General features: G+C 38.2%; 1 protein-coding gene across 4 annotated transcripts in view; it reads right to left on the bottom strand.

Moving 5' to 3' along the window:
• Positions 1-20,496, bottom strand: part of TGFBR3 (transforming growth factor beta receptor 3) — a 226,716-nt gene that overhangs the window by 87,932 nt on the left and 118,288 nt on the right. For all 4 annotated transcript variants that reach the window (XM_077785441.1, XM_077785442.1, XM_021526353.3 and 1 more), the window contains one exon: positions 12,355-12,527. In XM_077785441.1, coding sequence (XP_077641567.1) covers positions 12,355-12,412 — 58 coding nt within the window. In that variant the 5' untranslated portion in view covers positions 12,413-12,527. The remainder of the gene's footprint in view (positions 1-12,354; positions 12,528-20,496) is intronic.

The raw sequence follows: 20,496 nt of genomic DNA on the forward strand, positions 1-20,496 counted from the left end.
AGTTTTCAAACAGTCCTCCAGAAAGGTGGGGGAATGAGTAATCTCTCTTCCTGCTAAACATTCAAAGTACACATAAAAGCTATCATTGAGTCAGCACTTGGTGGTGGCAATTCATTTAGTTTGCTGGAATTTTTGACAGCCTTTAAGTGGCCACTGCTATGCAGATTACATGTTCTTTTCTTTCTTTTTTTTTTAATTACTAATATTATTTTTGTAGAAAAAAAATACCATGTAAGCAACCCATTTCAGCATGTTTGTAATTAGGAAGTAATATCAGGTTTTGATTTTGGGGAAAAAAACAAGAGCTAGGGACTGAAAAAACTTAGATGTTAAACAAGTGGCATCTTAATACAAACAAAAAAACAAGCAGACAGAAACTAATGCAGGGCCCAGTTAAACTATATGGCTGGGCAGAGTTTAACAACGTCAAATGGTTCAGCTTTTACTTGCTTATATTGTAGCATAACACACTGACTGAAGGGTTCCAACTCAGAATCCAGAGGAGGACTGTTGCCTCTCATTTATTGAGCAGTCTTCATAGGAGAGGCATATTAGTTTCAACATCGCATTGTATAGAAGAACATTTCCTTTTTGTAAAGTATTGCACATCACTGTGGGAAACTAGCTGGCAAACCCTTGTAATGGGTAGAGTTACATAAGTTACATAAAGAAAAAAAGGTGCTTATGTCAGCTTTTTCATGTACTTTTGTGTAAGGATGTATAACTCTGCCAGTAAACCAAATCGTTTTGTTGCCATATATTCCAATTCGAACAGGCTGTTTTACATTGTGCTAGTGTCCAACTGTGCCACCAGGTGAACCACAGATCAAGTTACTTAAAATACTTGAACAATACTTCAATAATCTCCTTCTATAAGAGGAAACTCATTTTTGATCTAGTACAAACATGACCTGCTGCAAAAAAGGGAGGCTCCACTACCCCTGCCACACACTTCCAAGGGTACCTTATTTGCTCTAGCAATCATGATGGTTCAGAGAAAACCAGCCACTTCTAGGACTTCAAAGGCTCTCATTTAAGCACACGGGAGCCCAGCTGAAATTTATTCTTCCCATCAGTGGACCAGTGGTTCAAATTAATTTAATGGAATGGAAGTTAACAGCTATGCTTCCACTAATAGCTCATGAGAGCTGTTTTAATTTACTGGCCATCCAATGCAGAGGCAGGCTTAACATTACACTGCAAGGCAAGTTACTTGGTGAAGCATAAGCCTGAGTGTATCCTGCTTTAGAAAAGACACCACCCCCTACTGAACAGCTGAAGCGCTGTATCAACATTTTCTAATTGGATACCAACAGCTGAGTAACAAACAGCCCCACTCCCTGCCCCGAGGACAGCACAGACCAGACTCATGATCAGAGAAGGTCCAGGCAGAGCAGTTCGACAGTCCCATAACTCACAGCCCTACCACCAGTGCCACAAGTTTGGCTGGAAAAGAACCAAGTTCTTGTTGACTACAAACAACCTTTTCTCTGGATAATGAGGCTACAGTAACAAATTAATATATTCAGAAATATAGCACAGAACTGTACTCTCATCTACTGTTTTTTAACTGTGCTTACTATTAACCATTAACGTTTAATTAACCCCCTTGGACAGTTCACTGCAGTTTTCATTCACTGTAAATGCAGAGAGACCCCATATATCACCCACTACACACTGTTCAGCCATCGTATGAAAAACATGTTTATCTTTATCTTTAAAGCTTCCAACGTAACTGCACTGTTGTATTTGAATGTTCTTTGAGATCATCCAGGATATTACAAAGATGCTTGTTTAAATAGTCTCTTCCAGCTGTTCTATGTGTATATTAGGAACATTACAAAGGCATCAAATACTCATTAGTGATGAGATCATCCTAACTAAAAATACATACTAATAGACATCTTGGATACAAACAATTACATTGAGATATTGAACACAGGAGGAAGAATATAGCCCCAAGTAAAGAGAGGAGCAGAGAGCATCACACACATTGCAGGTTCCCACTGAAAGTGAGCAATAGCATGATCTCCTTTCACTGGCACAACAGCCCTTGCACAGCAGGTTCTCAGTAAATCTCTCTCCAACTCCGCCAGCCATGGCCTAGTTAACAAAATAGCACAGAGGACCTAACAAGAAGCTGCTTTGAAGAAAAAGCAAACAAACCCATGTGTTGCCAATGGAGAAGGCAGGCCAAAAGTCTGCAGACCAGAACACGAGTTTTGTTATCATGTCAGGACATGAACCCTAGGATTAAATCCACTAAGAAAGAGGACCTGTGCTACACCACCTTCACATTTCTGCCATTAAATCCTCCTAGAGGCATAATGCTATAGCACTGTATCAGGATCAGACATCTACTGACTGGATTAGAATATTAAAGGGAAGAAGACACAGCAACTCTGCAGAAAGTTACGGTCTCAACGTGAACCCATTCTGTCTGCAGCACTTGTAGCCCACCAAGCAGCAAACTGAACCCTCAAAAAAGCCTTCCAGCAAGAGATGGCACTAGGGAACACAGGGACACCAGTATACAGGCTCATTCCTTCCAAAAATTTAAGGAAAGCAACTGGAACAAGATGACAACACAGGTATCAGAACTGAATCAACTTAATTAGTTTGGTCAACTAGTACCAAAAATGTTGATTGTTCCAATTAAATTACTTCAGTTCACTAAGCCAAAAAAGCACTGATTCATTGCTCAAAAATCCTCCTGGGTAAATCCTGATTTCACTCCACTTTTTCTTTGAGCAATCTTGTCAAATCATAGACAGTTACATGAATGTGTGACCTATAAAACCATCTCAAGTGCTTTATTATTTCTCTGGAGAAAAAGGGAAGATGCATTTTAGGACTCTTCAAGGCAGGAAAAAAAACAAAGGAGTTCTTTGTTAACAACTTTTACTTGAAATATTTTACACAATATTTTTGGTTAATCCTTTACGCAGTGCTTGTGCAATTTTGAAACTAACAGAATAAGCAGGTTTGGTTTTCTCCACACACAAGAAGATTTTAACAACACCATTAAGCAGTTCAATACTGCTTATTTCTGTTTCATTAGAATTCTTTTCTCCTGAATCACATCAATAAAGTTGAAGTTCAGTCTAGTATTTATAAAGAGCTGACTTATAGGTTTCTTCCTGCAAACATACTTGTGAGATCCAGTAAATGTATCAGAGACCTAGAATTAAGAACTTTATTTTCTTTAATTGTTTTATTCAAAATCAACTATCACAAAGTCTTAAACATTATTTTATCTTGGGCATGAAATTGCTTAAAAAACTTATAGCTTTGCTAATTTCAAAAAAAAAAAAAAAGGTTTCAAGAGACAAGTAACACAACCAGATATTTTTTCAGAGTTGCTTTTTTTTTTCCGTTACTGGCATGAAGCATTCTTTATTCTGACATTTCACTTACCTTTTTTCCCTTGGTAAAGAAACCATTATTGAAGTCAGATAACTGGCCTTTTCACAGGAGGCACTACAGAAGTATTTGTCAAGTAGTACAATTAAGACAATACCTTGGAGAACTTCCTACCATGCATACTTGAGCTCTCTTACTTCCATCTGTGATGGTAAATGTGATCACAGATCAAACATTAGCATTGGGAGAATTAAAATGAATGCAGTGAACAATATGGCCATGAGCACTATTTTAGCAAGAAAAATAACTACTACTGGCCTAGTTCCAAAAAGCAATAGAGACCAGTAATATCCAAAGTAATCTCTGAACAGTTTTCTTGCCAATTTACTCAAATACCTATTACTTTTTCAGTTTGAAGGTGAAAATATCCCACAGAAAAATTAATTACTGCTTTGAACTCATTAGTGCTGTAAAAGAAAATTTTGCCAGACTGACCTAACATTTCAAAGCAGAAGATACAGAAATCTGACCACTTTTACAAATTATATAGTTATAATATAGTCCAAAGTCAAAGTCTACCCTAGTGCAGAAAACTGAAGCCACACATTAACTTGTATCATGTTGTTCAAACCATACATGGGATTTAATGCAGTTCTACCTGCTGTTATAAGTTGTCTCCCAATGATGCAAGAGTCACATTTCACCTGAAAATCATTTTTGGCACAGATTTCCCACGTCCTTGCTTTGGTATGACTGATTCTGCTTCCTGCAAATGTAGTGGATTTTTAATTTTTTTTTTTTTTTTTAAATAAGGATGGCAAGTAGAGTAAAATAAGTAACTCCATGAGTTAAGACACTTCTCAGAACATCATACTCAATCTATGATTTGCCAAAACATCAACCACCTTGATCCTTATCAGAAATCACAACAAACCTCTGCAGCTCAGAATCCAAGAGTCTAAAAACAAGCAAAACAGCAAAAATTTTGACAGTCTCTTTAATAAAACCTTTGCCATTTTCATAGCCCCAAAAAGGACATGGGGAAGTTTTGAAAAATTACTGAGATAACAGCAGTTAGCAACAATGTGATCCACATGAATCAAAGTGATTATGTTGGCTCTTCAAACAGTCCTGCATGGAAGATGCCAGGGTTGAACACATCTGTTTTACTTATCAAGTCATCAAGATTGAGAGATTAAACAACTTGTGGGGAGATCACAGAAAAAGTCACAAATCCAGATCCAAGTGTTTCATGTTTCAGTCAAAAGCAGAGGCTTGTAGATTAACCCCATGCATCTAACACAGCTATGGCCATTGGGCACGGGGACTGCACAAGGAGAACAGGTCCAGCTACTGGTCCAGCATCCCTGTGCTCTCCTCCAGGAGTCCCTGCTCATGGCTGAGCCACAGCTGGAAGGAACTGCTCTGACAGCCCATAACTCGCTCCACCCTCTCCCAAAGGTCCTTCAGACACAGGCATTTACATTCAGACACCACAGAAGATGAACAGACACACATCACACAGGGCTGCTGTGCTTGGCTGTATGAAGAGTGCACATCACTCCACAGGCAGGAGAAAACTCCACCATGGTCCTCAGACACAGCAGCACCTGTCCAGCCATGCTTTTATGCTTTATGTCCAGCTTTTACACTACAAAGCAGATGTTTCCCAGGAGTAACCAAAATGCCCATTTGGGCTAAACACACACACGCATCAATATATAAAATGTGTGACCACTTTTTAAGGTTCTTAATCTACAGATTTCCTTAAAGCAACTCCAAATTTGCAAAGTGAACTATGCTAAGCTACTTCAGTAATAGTTACATTTTCAAATAACCTTTTCATCTTTATCCACTTTCATACAATTCCTGAAGCCTAAAGAATCACTAAGGCATTATGACGCTAAGTGTCTCTCCCAGTTTTTTACACATTAATGAAAGGCACGCATTCTTTTGATGGAAAAAATTCATTTTGACGTAGTAGCTAGAATCAAAATAACTTGAGGAGCATCTCTAGTAGAACATATGTATTACTGCTCTATTCAAATTAAAAGTACTAACAAAGAAAAATGTTACTTATTCCAAAATAGATGGCATCCATCATCCTTTCCAGACACAGGGCAGATTTGGTAATCAAGGAAATGAAGAAAAAAGAAAAGAGGGAAAATAACCATAAAAATAAATTCTTCACTCATTCTTGACTTCAAGTGTCAAGAAAAAGGAAACAATATAAAAGTCTACCACCAAACCTGCTTCAGATGAGACCCAACTTCTTGCTGAAGAGATATCACAGCAACAAACCTTACATATGTTTCCACCACCAAGCTCCAAATTCATTTTTTGTTATTTCTTTGCTGCACTACTTCAATAATGAGAGTAATGACATTTTCAGTTTAGTTATTTCCATCCCTGACAGGTAAAATCCCTTTTTTATTAAATGCCTATTAGTAAGTCTCACAGTGTGGAAGCTGCCAAAAAAAGGAACAATAGCTTCATCTTTTATAAAGTACACTTATGAAGAAAAGCACATTGTGCTTAAAGCAGGTGCACTTCATGGCATTACTAAAAACCTTTGCTTTTGTCACCTGGGGTCAAAATTTATCCTTAGTGAAATCCCGTTGACTTAAAATAAGTTTACACCAAAGAGTAATCCAACTCAGTGCCTTGAGGTAATGAAACATGGTACAGTCTTTGTGCTAAATATATTTTTTTTCACTCCAAATTCATCTCTCCTATGACTTACAGCCTTAGGGACTTCAGTTCTTTTTAGCATTAGCTACAGAGGATTAAATTATTTCTCTTTGTTGAAAAGGCATGTATCTGGTCCCTATATTTTCTCTACACTATAACATCACCAGTAGTAAAATAATGGCATTGAATCATACAATGAGGAGCTTATAAAAGAAACAGATTTGTAGAAATTCAATACAATTTTCATGTGAAAATAGCAATTGTTTCTCTAATAGCAGATGCTTCATTTCTTGTTGAGACACCCCAGGACCACATTTGGGAATGCTGGGTTTGGGGTTGTACAGCACGTGAAATCTAATCTTTAATTAACTAAATATGCCCTTTTCACTTTTTTATTAATTAAAGGGCTCAAGGGTTCATGTTATTTATAAGAAAAATGACAGATGGAAAAGCCAAGAAAGAGTTAATAAGGGCCTGCAATACAGAAAGGATATTAAAAGACCTACAAGCAAAACCTCAAATACCAATTTCCTTCAGAAAACAAAAGCACTATTTTTAGTGAAGTATTTATAAAATAATTATGTGAAGCTTAGAACTTGTTAAGAACAAGTTTCTTTTAAAAAAAGAAAAACTTGAATAAATTCTCTTACAAAGACAAGGATTAATGCCATCCCAATTCTGTGACATAAAATTTTGCTCATAACTATTTTTCATCAGTGGAGTACTTCCCTCCGGAGACCCTCAGAAACACCATTTGCCTGCATCTAGGCAATTCCAGTACTGCATTATGGTCCTTTTATTTCTTAGGACTCCTTTGGCATCACCCAGAGTCAGTTTTAATCAAAGAACTAGATATTCATGTTTAGTGATAAATTCTCAGGTTCAGCAAACGCTTCAACATACACTCAGCTGTTCTGCTGAATCAGGACCCACAATCCCACATCCTACTGCTCCACATGGGTGCAGAATTGTGCAGAATTCTGCTGAAATTCAACTGCTTTTAGCTTGAAAGCCTTGCAGGAAAAATGAAGTCTGCTCAGTTCAAGCCATTCCAAGTCTGTGATACAATTACCTCTTTGAAAACACATAAACCTTCTCTGTATCCTGATTCTAATTTTTTCAGAATTTTTGTGGGGGCTTAGAAGATAAAAAAATCACTATTTATGCATAAAGCACATAGAAATGGCACAGGATTTTATTCAATTCAGTTGCTGAAAGACAGACAGATGAACAAATTAAAAATGTAATTTACAAAGGAAGAGATCATTATGCAGCACAAGAATACTGAAGAAACTTAAATCAGGGGACACACAGATTTAGTCTAGATTCCCAATTTTAATCAGTCTTTGTATTTAAAGTGCTCACTTAAAACAATTTATTGCTTGAAAGGTATTATGTGTCAAATGAAAATTAACTCTTTTTTAAAGCATATTTTGGAATCTCAAAGTTATGTCATTAAGCTCAGTAACATGAAGTTAGGAATTCATCATTTGATTCCCTATCAGACAAACATGTGATACTAAGATGTTTCAAATCACCACCAGGGTGATGAAGGAATAAAAGAATTAGAACAATTTCCACTTTTAATAGCCAGTCAATGGTTTCTCAATAGTACTTCTCAGAACTGAGGGCACGTTATCCTCCCCTGAAGAGCATGGGCATTCCCTTGCAGCCCCTGCAGGAGGGCTTGCAGCTTTTCTGACACAGCACAGCACATGAACCAGCCCTTTGCTCATCTAAGTGTCTGAGACTGCAAATCTTCAAATGTTCTGAGTGCTGGTTCATCTCATCCTCAAAACTCTGAACACCCAGACCATAAATGGATACGACTAGGTGATTTTACAAGGGAGGCAGAAGTCAGCTGATTATGAGAATGAAGTGAAGGGAAAGGGAAGTAAGAGAGTGAAAGCTTCATCCATTCAAAAGCTGCAACCAGCCTGTGCTTTACTTCAGTCCTAAGAATTCAAGATCCAATCTCTGTCCCTTGGTTCTCATCCTCTAAACACAATTTAAACAAACAAAAAAACTCCATACCTCTGGCAACAAATATTCTGGGAAAAAAATAATTGCAGTCTAATTACATCTGGGAATTACCAACAACACTGTTAAAAATAAAAGGAAATTTGTATGAGTAATTCCCAGTAGTAATTTCTACTTTCTTTTTTTTTTTTTTGTTTTAATCATGTCCTTCACCTACTAGTGGAAGGTTTTTCTACTATACTTTGAAGAATCATATATTGCTTTTGGAAACAAAGTGTTCAAGGTCAGGGGAAGTTCATCTTTAAAAGAAAAAGAACAAGTAGGTGTCATGACAAGGCCTGTTTCTTCCTGTTGTTCTGCTTATTAACATGGCACACATCACAATCATATCTGGGGGGCAGAGATGCAGAAGATACATGAGCTTGCAAGTGAATGGTCTTATTGAAACTGAAGCACACACGCTCTGAACCATGTAAGATTACTAACAAAAACAAGTATGTAAAAAGAAAAAACAGCTAGGATTAAAAATAGAGTGGAGAACCAGGGAGTAAAGAGCTGTTGGAAGAAAACCATAAAGACCTAATATTAGCAGATAAACCAGTGACCTAAGTATTACAGAAAATAGGTAAATTCTTCAATCTATCTAATTCTCACAGGGTCTTGATCTGCCTAACCACAACCATGAAAGGCAGCCATAAGGTGAAATATATCTACAAGCACAGGCAATGTTAAATATCAGGGGGGTTGAAATAAAGTGAACATTTCTCCATGGGCAAATTCTGGCTGGTATCAGGTGCCACAGCTGCACTGCTTTCTCAGCACAACGAAGGATCTACCCCAGTGGTTGCAATGAAAACCTTTGGCCATTGTAAATCCATAGGCTGTATCACCCTTCTGTCTTCTTTCCAGTTGAATAGTAATGAAGGAAAGGAAAAAAAAATAGAAGTTGAAGTTTTAAAATGTTCCCATTCTTTCACAGAAGGACCAGTCTTGTTGAAGGTTTGGCCCTCAAAGTCTAAGAGCAGGTATGCATTTCAGTTGTCCTCTAAGACATTATATTAAGACATGCATCATGCACCCAACTGCACTAATTTGCCAGCAAGTAAAATAAATATGTTCCAGCCTTTGATTTAAGCTACGTTAGGACAGAATATTTTTGCTCCAAGATTACAAAGCCAGACTAATTTAAGAGGTCATCCAAGGCCTGGATAACTGTGCGTAGTTCTAAGTATTTGTGTGGAGTTCCTACTGCAGGTTGCCAGGCCTTAATATAATCCCACTTCAAAAACTTAATTCCTTCAGTCGGGTAGAGAGCTTGCCAGAAGTTTTTCTCTCCATTCTGGACTTTCCATGAAGTAGAAAAATCTCAGAGTAATCAAGGTTTTCTTTGCAGTCCTTTTCTGCCCAATTAAAGCTTTATAAATAAAAGCTTACAAGAAATCCATGTACAAGATGAAAGCAAATCAAATTCAGATAAGCATTTAGCTATATACATCCAGGTAGTATGAGGAGGTATAAAAACAGGCAAATATTCTTTGAATATTTATATAGACTATTTACACGCAGTTAGTGAGGTGAAATCTTTTAAGCTATTAGCTTGAAAAACATGAAGGTCTGTAATTTGTCTTTGACCATCCATTTTTGTGCATCATGTCATGTAACTCCAGGGTTTTGGGTTTGTTTTTTTTTTTATATATATATTTAACACACTTGTACCTTCAAGAGTGGAAAAAAACAAACCAAACAAAACATGGATTCTGTCTAGAAGCTCATTTATACCTGAAAATACAAGAATGCTGATGCTATTAAAATGTCAGCAAAAACCCCCACATAACCAGTAGCAGCAGTTTCAGTGTAGAACTGGCAAACAAAAGAAAGGTGTGCTCTGCTGCAGGTGCTTAACTTCTTAAGAAACAAAGAGCAAGTTGGAAAAAGACTCAAATGTATAAAAATCAATACCCTAGGGAGGTGGCATGCTGCCCCCTGCCTCCCCCAGGCTCCACCACAAGCAAGGGATTTTATTTATACTACTTAACTTTATTTAGAGTCCTAGTTTTATTTATACTAGTACATTTGTGGTTCAAGACTGAAAAAGCACGAGTTGTGTATGCTGGCAATTAAGAGCCACACCTGCAGTGCCCTGGCCACCACGCTGACCAGAGCCCAAGGGCCTCTGCCAGCTTTCCAAAGTTTTAATTACATCTGCCTGACATCTCTTCCCTCTTCGTCATAGTCCATCGGTTCGTGTTCTTATCTTACGGTACTCATTATACTCTGTAAAGGACATTATCTAGCTGTTCTCATTAACAATTTATTGAAAAAATTAAAAAGCATGGAAGAAAAACTAAATATACAGATAGGTATAGCCAGAAACCACGAAGACAGTGCTTCCTCATCTTCCCCTAACAAACTGTAACCCTTCCTACTCCCTTCAGCTGATTTCTTCCCATGCAGATAGAGGAAAAATCAGTCTCCAAGAAAGAAAGAACTTGAAATTAGCCCTCCTCCAACCAGGGTGCTGGACTAGACTCCAGCCAAAATAATTGTCACTCTACTTATTCATAAGCATCTGATTGAAACCAAAGCTTTTTAAGAGTTTGTTTCAAGAATATCTGCCAGAGGAAAACACAGAGATGGGGAGTAAAACCAAAAAAGCCACAATGAATTTCAAGACAGATATGTTGTATTTTCTGAACACTGAATACGTTCTAATAGTAGTACTGTTTGATAGCACTTTTAAATCAGTGGGTTTTAATTAAAGCTGGCGTTAAGAGGTAAGCTGACTTGATAGGCAAGCATTCTCCTCAGCAGCAAAACGGAATTATGGTTGTGATCAATTTAAAAAGCTTTTCTTTTCTGCACTGGCCCTCCCTTTTAAAGTAGATCTTTACACATCTAGAATGACACAGATTTGCTCCAAGTAATGGCTGTTGTCAGCCAAGAGCAGCATTGATGTCCTCAGCCCGAGCTGCAGACACACTCAGACACACCCTGCATTGCTGGAAGTCTGTCTGTAATGAAGCTATTGCAAAATGTCAGCATCACGTACTATTAAACAATCGAAGTTACTAATGTTGGATGGATGCCTTCAAGAAGGTCAAACCCAGAGAAAGTCCCACAAGGCTTGAGGGCTTGAAATAACATAATTTTCCATGCTGAAGATGAAATGAAGCCAAATTGTAACACATTTAATTGTTTAGTCCTGTGTCTTCCAAAGCTGGTCATCTTTTCCACAGTGAGGACATCTGAGATTTAAGCAAGCCATCTGTTCACTGTCTACTTTTCCCACTGTCTCATTTTGACTGACTGTACATCCACTTGGCCTCTTCTCCAAAGACCCACGCTGTACACAAGCTGGACACATAAGAGGCTTCCCCTTGCAACCACAGAAAGAACTTTGACAAACAAACATTCTGAGTAGAATCACTTTAGTGCTTAAGGAAACTACAGAATGAACTAGGTACTTGAACTCCACAGATCTTTCCTTTCTCTGTCACAAGTTATTGCAACATACTGCTTTAAAAATCCCCAGCTAGGCCAAAATGGGGGACAGGAACAATCCCCTTAAAATGGCAATGCCTGTTTCTAACCTAAAAGGACTTAATTAACACAGACAACTATTACTAAAAGGCTTTTGCCATCATCACTAATGGTTGATTGTAAATCAGTTTAGACAATTGTCAGGGACGACCAAGGTGAGGTTTAGCCCAATAAGGCAGGAAGGATGGACAGACTCAGTGACTTATTATGAACCTTTCTGGGATTTTGTCTGACATAGTTTTTATAAACTCAAATAATTGGGGCTTAATTCCAGATTATAGGTCTTGGAGGCAGCATGGAGCTGAGCAGGTACACCCTTTCAGCCCAGCTCTGTAGAGAGAGACTCCAGCAGCCTCAGCTTCACCAGCCCAACCCTGCGCCCTGGGAAAATAACTCCAGCCTTTTAGCATAGCCAATAGTTCATCAGGCTGGCAGAGCTACACTGCTTCCATTCCCAAAGGCTTCCATATCAACTCTCCCCTTTATAATACATGTGCACCATGCAATTTTTAAAAATAAATAGGTAAATAACCTAAATAATTTACATTACTACTGCAGTTCTTGAATTATTTTAAGTGTGAACATAGAAGCAAGAAAACATTCTTATGCAACAGCATTGTTTCTCACATCATATATGCTGCACTTATCACAACAATTTTACAGGAAACCTAGACAAACTTTAGCTTACCTACTTTCTTCAGCATGAAGAAGTATTTCTGACCAATTCTAAACATGCACATCCAGTTACACTGAATGCATGATTTGCATAATACCACCTACCTGCAGCTGCAAAGCACAAAACCATCAAAGCAAACGCTGAAGTCACACAACTTGACATTTTCGTAAATGCTGTATCTTCTCAAATCAACTTGCTTTGTGATTCCTCATGTAGATTTACTTTCTTTGAAATTTGTGGTGAGCTTTGAAATCAGATCTTCTGGACTTTTAATTGCCTACAGAAAGAAGTAAAAATAAATATTAATACAAATACAACTTACAGAAATATTATTAGATATTTAAAATTATCTCTCTTGTAAGAAAAGAAACGGAACACTCTCTTAAAGGTCTAGTAGGGGAGTGTATTTTATATTGTCAGATACCCTAGGTACCAATAACCTAGTACTCCCCCACCCATATTTCAGTACCTCTTTGCAGATGTTGCTCCCTTATATTATATATTGTGCAAGTTAGGATCTGCTTGGAAGTGAGGCCCCAGAGTCCTTTCTGTCAGCTAAGCCCCACCAAAGCCTGCCAATGATACTAACACCCTCAGACATGCTTATTTTAAGTAAACAGACTTTCTTTGGCACATATAAACATTTGTTTGTTCAGTTATCTGCTGCTACCTTTATTATAGCATGGAGAAATGTTTCACATGTGCTCTAGCTGGTTGATGGGCAACTCGATAAACTTAACTCATCATTTCTCAGTATGACAAACCCTGAAAACTTTTCAATGCTACTTGACACCAAATATAAATATAAAACTGTTCAGAATCTTTCTTTTGAGAGATTTTGAGACATGATATACCAGGTCAGTTAAACAACTCCAGTGTGCTATGCTAATAAATGACAATACAGCTGGTGCCTGCAAGCCTTACAAACATTGAAAAATCTGGCCCCAGAATGCATGCTGTAGATTTTGGAGGGGAAATGCTTAAGCAGATCCACAATAGCCTCTTCCAGTTTTTTTTTTTTTATTCTATTCTCAGTCATCTAGATGTCTAGAATAAGATTACAGATCAGGAAGGTAAAGAACTGGGACATTGGTATTGCACCTTTGGAAGCAGATGACAGATGGCACTTGGCAACCACTTAACACTCATCATAAAGCACTGCAAGAAATTACCAAACCTCCATCATGGGACTAAGTGATACCAAAACACTGAGTCAGGATCATGTGGCAACATGAATATAATTTAAAAGGTTCTTGCTGACATTAAAATGGAATGAAGTACGAGGACACAAGGCCAGATTATGTCATACAGTGTGTGCCATGCTGTGCACCAGCAGACGCCTGCTCAACCAAAACCTGCACCTAGACCAGCGCTTCAAGACCAGCACCCCTGGGGCTATGAGGACACTCGAGAAACTCCTCAGCAGCATTTCTGCACAGGTTATTTCGTGGGGACAGCACTGCCTTGAGTGCATAGAGCTGCATCTACACTCCTGAAAGGGCTGTCAGGGCCAAAACTCCAGCCTCCTGCAGATCCTCCACTCAGCACCCAGCTGTTGGAAACTCCAACTGGGCTTGGCAGTGCCCCAGATCCCACTGGGAGGTGGGGGAAACAGGAACAGCTCTGCAGGCTGCTGGGAACACCCAGACACACACTCCTGCAGGACAGCAGCATAGGGGGAGAGCAAGGAGCTGACTATCTGTCACAACATGGGGGTCATGCAGCTCCTTTTCAAGCTCAGTGTCCACAAAATGCACTTTTGGGGAAATGGCAAGACATGACAAATACTGAGCATTATTTGGGAAGTCAAATACAAACTGGAATCATTTGCTGCTATTTCTCTAGATAAAAAGAAACCTAATTCTACCTGGTGATAGTATTTGGTTGCTAGTTCAATTTTTAAATGCTGCCATAAAGAAAAATGATCAAACAGAGCAAATAATGAGGTTTCTAGTCAGTGTTATCTATAGAAGACCATCATAATGTTCTGCAAGATGTCGTATGTGCAAAGAGGGAATGAAGAAGCATTCTGAAACCCAGGTTACTGATGTACAGCCATTTCACCAACAACAAACACAAGAGAAACAGAAAAAGAGCAACTACAGCACATAATAAAATAAGAAATAAGAAAGTTGCTAAATTAAAATTAAAATTGCTAAATACGAAAACCCAAGATACAACTTAGATCACTGTCCCATGTGCACAAACCTCTCATTCCTCAGTGACAGTTTTATAAGGCACCAATTAGTATAGAAACAGGGAGCACAGGGAAAGAACTGGAGAGAAAGAAATTATGTTTAGAATCCCATTCTGACCTGAGCATCTAAATATGTTAAAATGTCAAGTTGCAGTTCAACTCGTATGAAAGTCCTTTTGAAAAAAGTGATGAAAAAGGCAGAGAGAACACATATACCTTTCCATCTGTAGGAGTGGTTTGATTCCTACCACAACCCACTGACCAGTAACATTTCCAAGGCATAACTCAGAGCTGCCAGTATATGATGGAAAAGCCCAAAACTTCAACCCTGATTCTGACAGTTCACGAAGGGTGAATAACAAAGACTTAAATGAAAATTTGGAAGAACTTTCTGAAGCGTGAGCTCACTTGCTTGAAGACATACACTCTCAAACTTAAAAAGGAGGGCAAATAGCAAACCACATGAAAAGGTAACAAACAGTGAGTTTCATGAATTTACGATGAATGACTGGCAGCACCACAGCTGCAATTTAAGTCAAAAAACAGACAAAACTGCTACTAATAACTCATTGAAAACTAAATCTACTAAGCAGACAATTTGTAAGTATTTTGCAAAATCTGATCACATGTGGCAGGAATCATATACTAAGCTGATATTAAGTGACCATCTGACAGTAACAAACAAACAAACCAACAACAAAAAAAAAAAAGTGAGAAAATTAAGTTGTGGTGCAAAATCTGCCAGATTTGACTTCAGTGTGAGATCTGCTGCCACTAAAAAAGATATGAAACCTGCAAGCTAGGAAAAGTAGGAAAAGCCTGTCCACAAAATAGGAAGGTATTTCCCTTAAAATAAGAGAAGAAAGCTGTGCAAAGGGATAAGGAACCTAAACTATTTACCCAAGAAGTAAACACAACTGTTAGTCAACTTGACATTCAAAAGAAAATTCCAAGAGACTCATCTTTTCCTTTGGGGTATATCTGAGTTGCTATTTTTGTAAATGAGATCACAAGAGGCATATTAAAAGTATAACCAAAAGATCCTGATGTGGAAGAGAAAGAGAAGAAGACATGAGAGTTTTGGGTTTATTAATTATGTTTTCATGCCAATGCTTTGTCCTACAACAAGCTGCAAGGAAGGCTGGCAAAAGAGGGGATCTAAATCAAAACCATTGAAGACTATGGGGTTATCTTCACTGAAATATGCTGTTGTAAAGGTCACTAGTCCTAGTAAAAGTGAGGGTCTAAAAAGCACAAAGACCCTGTTTTGTTGAGAAATATATATCTGCAGATCAGATGAGGAATATGTGCTGCTGAGAACATCAGGAAGAACCTGATTACTACTAGCTTTTATTAGGTTTGAACGAAGATTGGGGAAATAGAAGGGGAGGAAGCACATTTTGAAGTATGTAAGGACAAGCAGAGGAAAGAGTATGAGGTTTTAATTTGGTTTCAACTAGGAGCCTCTGATGCCCCTGAGAATCTTGATGCATGAGGCTTAGCTAGAACCCAGTGAAAAGCATGGTGTTTTTGAAAGATACCAAAGCACTGACTGGAAGGACAGATCTCATTGCTATGCTAAGCTAGAGGACAACAAATGCTCCTTAATTCAGTGGTACGTAAAGCAATCTACATTTGTTAGAGCCAGCAGCAGATGAAACACAAATCACTTGAGTGCACTACTGTTTTCTCTCCACCTTTCACCAACATAAATAGTTTTCTTTGTAAAAATCTATTACTCATCTTCCTCAGAATTTCAGTCTTTGGATTTTTCAAAGCTAGCCTTTGAACTAAAAAGCCATCTTTAACACTACAAGATGTAAGATATCACAGGCTAGAAGCATGAGTCTTACTCTTCAAAAAAAAAACAAAAACATCTTTCCCTATGGATTTTCCAGTTCTTACTGACAGGAACTCCCAGACCATAAACCTCTGTGGCCTAAGGATGGCTTGTCACTAAGAAATTACATTCTGCACTGTTCTGCCACCAGCAGAAATGTATCCAGCCCCACACCACTAATGCTCTCTAGAACAGGACTCTGCTCGAAAGTGCTTGAAGAACTATAAATGAAAATGAACAAGTGTACACCCTGGGTTAGGTTCAGGCTTCAGGACATTTGAGCACCTTTCTACTCAGCCCAACTCTGTACTTCTAGCCAAGCACCTATTGTACAGTAGTCTTCTTGAAATCAGCAGTCTCCTTAGCTTCAACTTTTACACACTTTTCCTCTCTTGGTAAATTTATTTTTGCTTACTGCTTCAAAGCTTCTCTGCCTAGTCCAACCTGCAGGCAGCCAGAGCCACAGATTCTAGGGTTTTTCTGTTTCCTATTAAAGGCTTCTCTAGCATAGGAATTTGCCACATTTCTTGCTGAATTGGGACCTTATTGTTTTATTTACGCCTTTTACTTCTGTTCCCTTAAGCCCTTTCCCCAACAGCCACCATCTGTTTCATTAATCAGCACCTACCTTTCCCATACAAGTTCTTCCCCTGTCTTAACTCTATCCTTCTTGTTGTCTAAACTTTTCCTTTACTGCCTGAAGAATAACTTCCACTTCCTCTCTGCCTTATCAGCATGGATTCTGGTAATTCCCTCCTCTTTCCACGTGTGGTGCCAGAGGTTGCACAGCTCTCTACAACACTGCTAACAAACACTTCTCCCCCAGAGCAAGCCAAAATTCCTCCTCTTAAGTCACATCACAAGTCCCAACAAAGTGAATGGGGATACTTGAGCAAAGCCAGCAGGATCTGTCCCTTTGTGTTGTTTTGCCATAGCAACATGAACCCAAGTCTCTGGGCCATCCAAGGCTGCATTCACAGCCAAAGCTTCTTTACTTTTTGTTTGCTTGTTTTATGCATGGCAACCATTTCACTTATTTAACCAGTTTTTCTTCCATTTGTCCAAGCTGCTTCCCTATGTGAATGCAATGAATACATGCATGCCATGTGTAAGTAAAAAAGGCGATCATTTGTAATCATGTACACCCAATCTCAAGTAAAAAAAAACAAAAACCACAAATAGTTAACCATATGAGTAGTTCTACAAACTTAGGAACAGCAAAAGTTTCTTTACAACCCTACTCCTATTAAAAATGCATTTTTGAAGACTTATTAGCTGACATCATGTCAATTCTGCATGATTTGCACACATACAGGTAGGAAAGCTGATTAATAGGATTAGCAAATGTTGATGTGGAATTGAAAATTTGTCCGTATTTTTAAATGCCTATGTCCAAGGCATATACACAAAGTCCCACAAATTCATTCAGAACTCAAAATAGTAACGTATTCATAAACTATAAAGAGACGGATTCTGGTTTAGAAACAAAGTGGTTTCATTTTCAGGGAATATATGAATAGCAATAAAACTAAAAACCCTGACATATCAAAAAGACCAGGGAAAAAGTAACTCTGATGTCCTGCAGTTCACATGCTGCTGTGCTTGTAATAGGACATTTCAACAAGTCACAGTTAAAGGCTATGGGAACTGGAAGAGTGCCAAATGAAGATGTTTTATGCCATTTAGCAATGTGCCCCTCTATTCCATGTGATTTTTGTTTTAGTGTTTTGTTTATAATTTTTTTATTAATGTATTACAATGTAGTCTGCCAAGTTACAAGAACAAAAACATAAACAAATAAGTCCAATAAAAATGTGAAAGCATTCCACCTATTTAGTAATAATGTACTAGATGGGGATTTTGCTACCTGGTATGTATTTTGCCCACAGCTGGAATGAAGCTCCAGTTTAGATGGGGATGTCTAGTCTCATTTTTATTTAATATCATTTAGTATCATTAATAACCAACTTCCCCTTCAGCTTCCTTTTTTTTTTTTTTTTAATCACCTGATTTTATTGCTGTGAATTTAGATGACACCAGACATTTGAAGTTTCAGATGAAGAACCACTGCATAATACAGCACAAAAGTAAGAGACAGTTTACAGAAACAGGACCAAATAATCATTCTGTTATATATTCCCAGGACTTCCCCTCCCCCAAACACAGGGAGGTATGCAGCTAAATCTTCCTAGGCTGAGGGCAAGGTTTTGCTTACCAAGTGTAAACAAGAGAATAGTCTCTTGAAGGACCAGGATGCAGGAGGGTTTCAATGCATGGAAAGGAAGGAAGTGCATTCGGGCATCTTTTAGTGGAAGGAGCACACAAGACTTCCAGAAGGAGTAGACTGGAACAGATTGCTTTTTGACAACAGCAGAAATTCCTAGAGGTTACTGAACCTCTACAGGAGGAATCACAGATGGCATTGCAGACAGAGTTTAACAAGACCAACACCCCACACATAATCTGAGTACCAAATCAGAGTTTTCTTCCTTTATCACAGAGCTGTCAGGCAATTCCTACATCAGGACACCTCTAAAGAGAGTAGAGAAAGCAAGAGGCTGAGATGCTGCACAGCTCTAGTACTGTAATGGCTCAAGCAATCTGCAATCTCATACCAGCTTCAGCTGTGTATTTTCTGTGCAACTCACAGCTACTCTCTTCTTTCACAGGCAAAAGAAGCCATAACAGGACCTCACCTTGGCCACAGCAGCACCCCCTTAACAACTGCCTGGAAACTACTTTAGGCATTCTGCTTCCAACTTCTAGTTAGAAGATGGACAAGAAATCTCACTGATCTCACCAGGGAATACCAGCAGCACAATTATATGCCATCTTTCTGATACACATCAAGGAAGCAAAAAAGCAGAGATTACTAGAAACACACATACGTAAAAACATGGCAACCCAAGAAATCTCAAATGTACATTTAAATAAAACTCAAGTTCCCAGTTAACCAGCAATATCTCACCACAACTAACAAGAACTAAGCTATGTTTTTTTAAATGGGACTTGCTGCCTCTGAGACATTTACACTAAAACAAAAACAAAGGCAATAGAAATAGGAATCTTCATGCTGAGCAAGATCATCATAACTTGCATGAAAAAACATCTCTACAACCTTTCTGTCTCATAGTTAGATTTCTTTGGACTAATTACCAACTTTTTTATTGTTTCTAATTGGAAACAGAATAGGTTTCCTGGCACTGGACTATCTTAATTTTCACAAACACAGTAGCAGCCAACAACTTCACACAAATTTAATTTATCTTAAGTTTTACTTGGCTGGGTTTCTAATTGCACACCTAAACTAAACAGATAACAGCTCTAATGTACCTATCAAGACAGATATAACCCTAGGGAGGGCACATCTGTGGAATTGAAGCCACAGTAGAATGGAAAGCTACCAACAATTCAGCAAGGCTTCCTCCACTTAGGATAAAAGACTTCAGCAAATTGCTGTTAATTAATGCTTGGCACTGTTATTTCAAGATTGAACTGCAAGACCTTAGGACTGCATCTAGAAATATTCTACCTAGAACCTTCCTACCAGGAAAAAGAACTAAAGCCATCACTGGTGGATGTAAAATCTTGAAATTACCCCTACACATGTGAAAAGTAGTTTTGAAACCATGACCTATAAATACCAGCAACTGTCTGGGTTAATTGTGAGAAACCCACAAAGAGTATGATGAAAAGCAAGACTACAGCATTAAACATAAATCCACCATATAAGGATGCAATCCTCTTTGGGAAGGGTAAAACAAACAAACAAACAAAAAAGTAAACAACTGAACAGGATTGAAAATCAGCACTTCTCATTACAGGGGAAATGGATGAGGTGATACAAACCAGCCCTGCTCACTGCCTGGGTCATTAGATACTACAAGAAGCAAATTAACAGAGTGAGATATTAACTACTAGGTATTTTAAAGTTAACTGCATGAAATATCAGACCCACATTTTGGAAAAAAAGCCAAAAAAACCCAGAACGACAAAAGAAGCATGTCTTTTGGTCTCTAGAACAAAGCAAACTCTAATAGGCAGGCAGATTAGTAGATCATTTCTTCAGGTTGCTAAACAAGAATGCAAGATAAACACACTTACCAAAAGTTAACTGTTAGCCACTAAACTTTCAGTGCATGTCTTACAGATAGGAAACTTCTCCCACACAAATTGGGAAGTCCTTAAAATGACACACAGTTAAAAGAG

The sequence above is a fragment of the Lonchura striata genome, chromosome 9, assembly GCF_046129695.1.
Source record: "Lonchura striata isolate bLonStr1 chromosome 9, bLonStr1.mat, whole genome shotgun sequence".
NCBI lineage: Eukaryota > Metazoa > Chordata > Aves > Passeriformes > Estrildidae > Lonchura > Lonchura striata.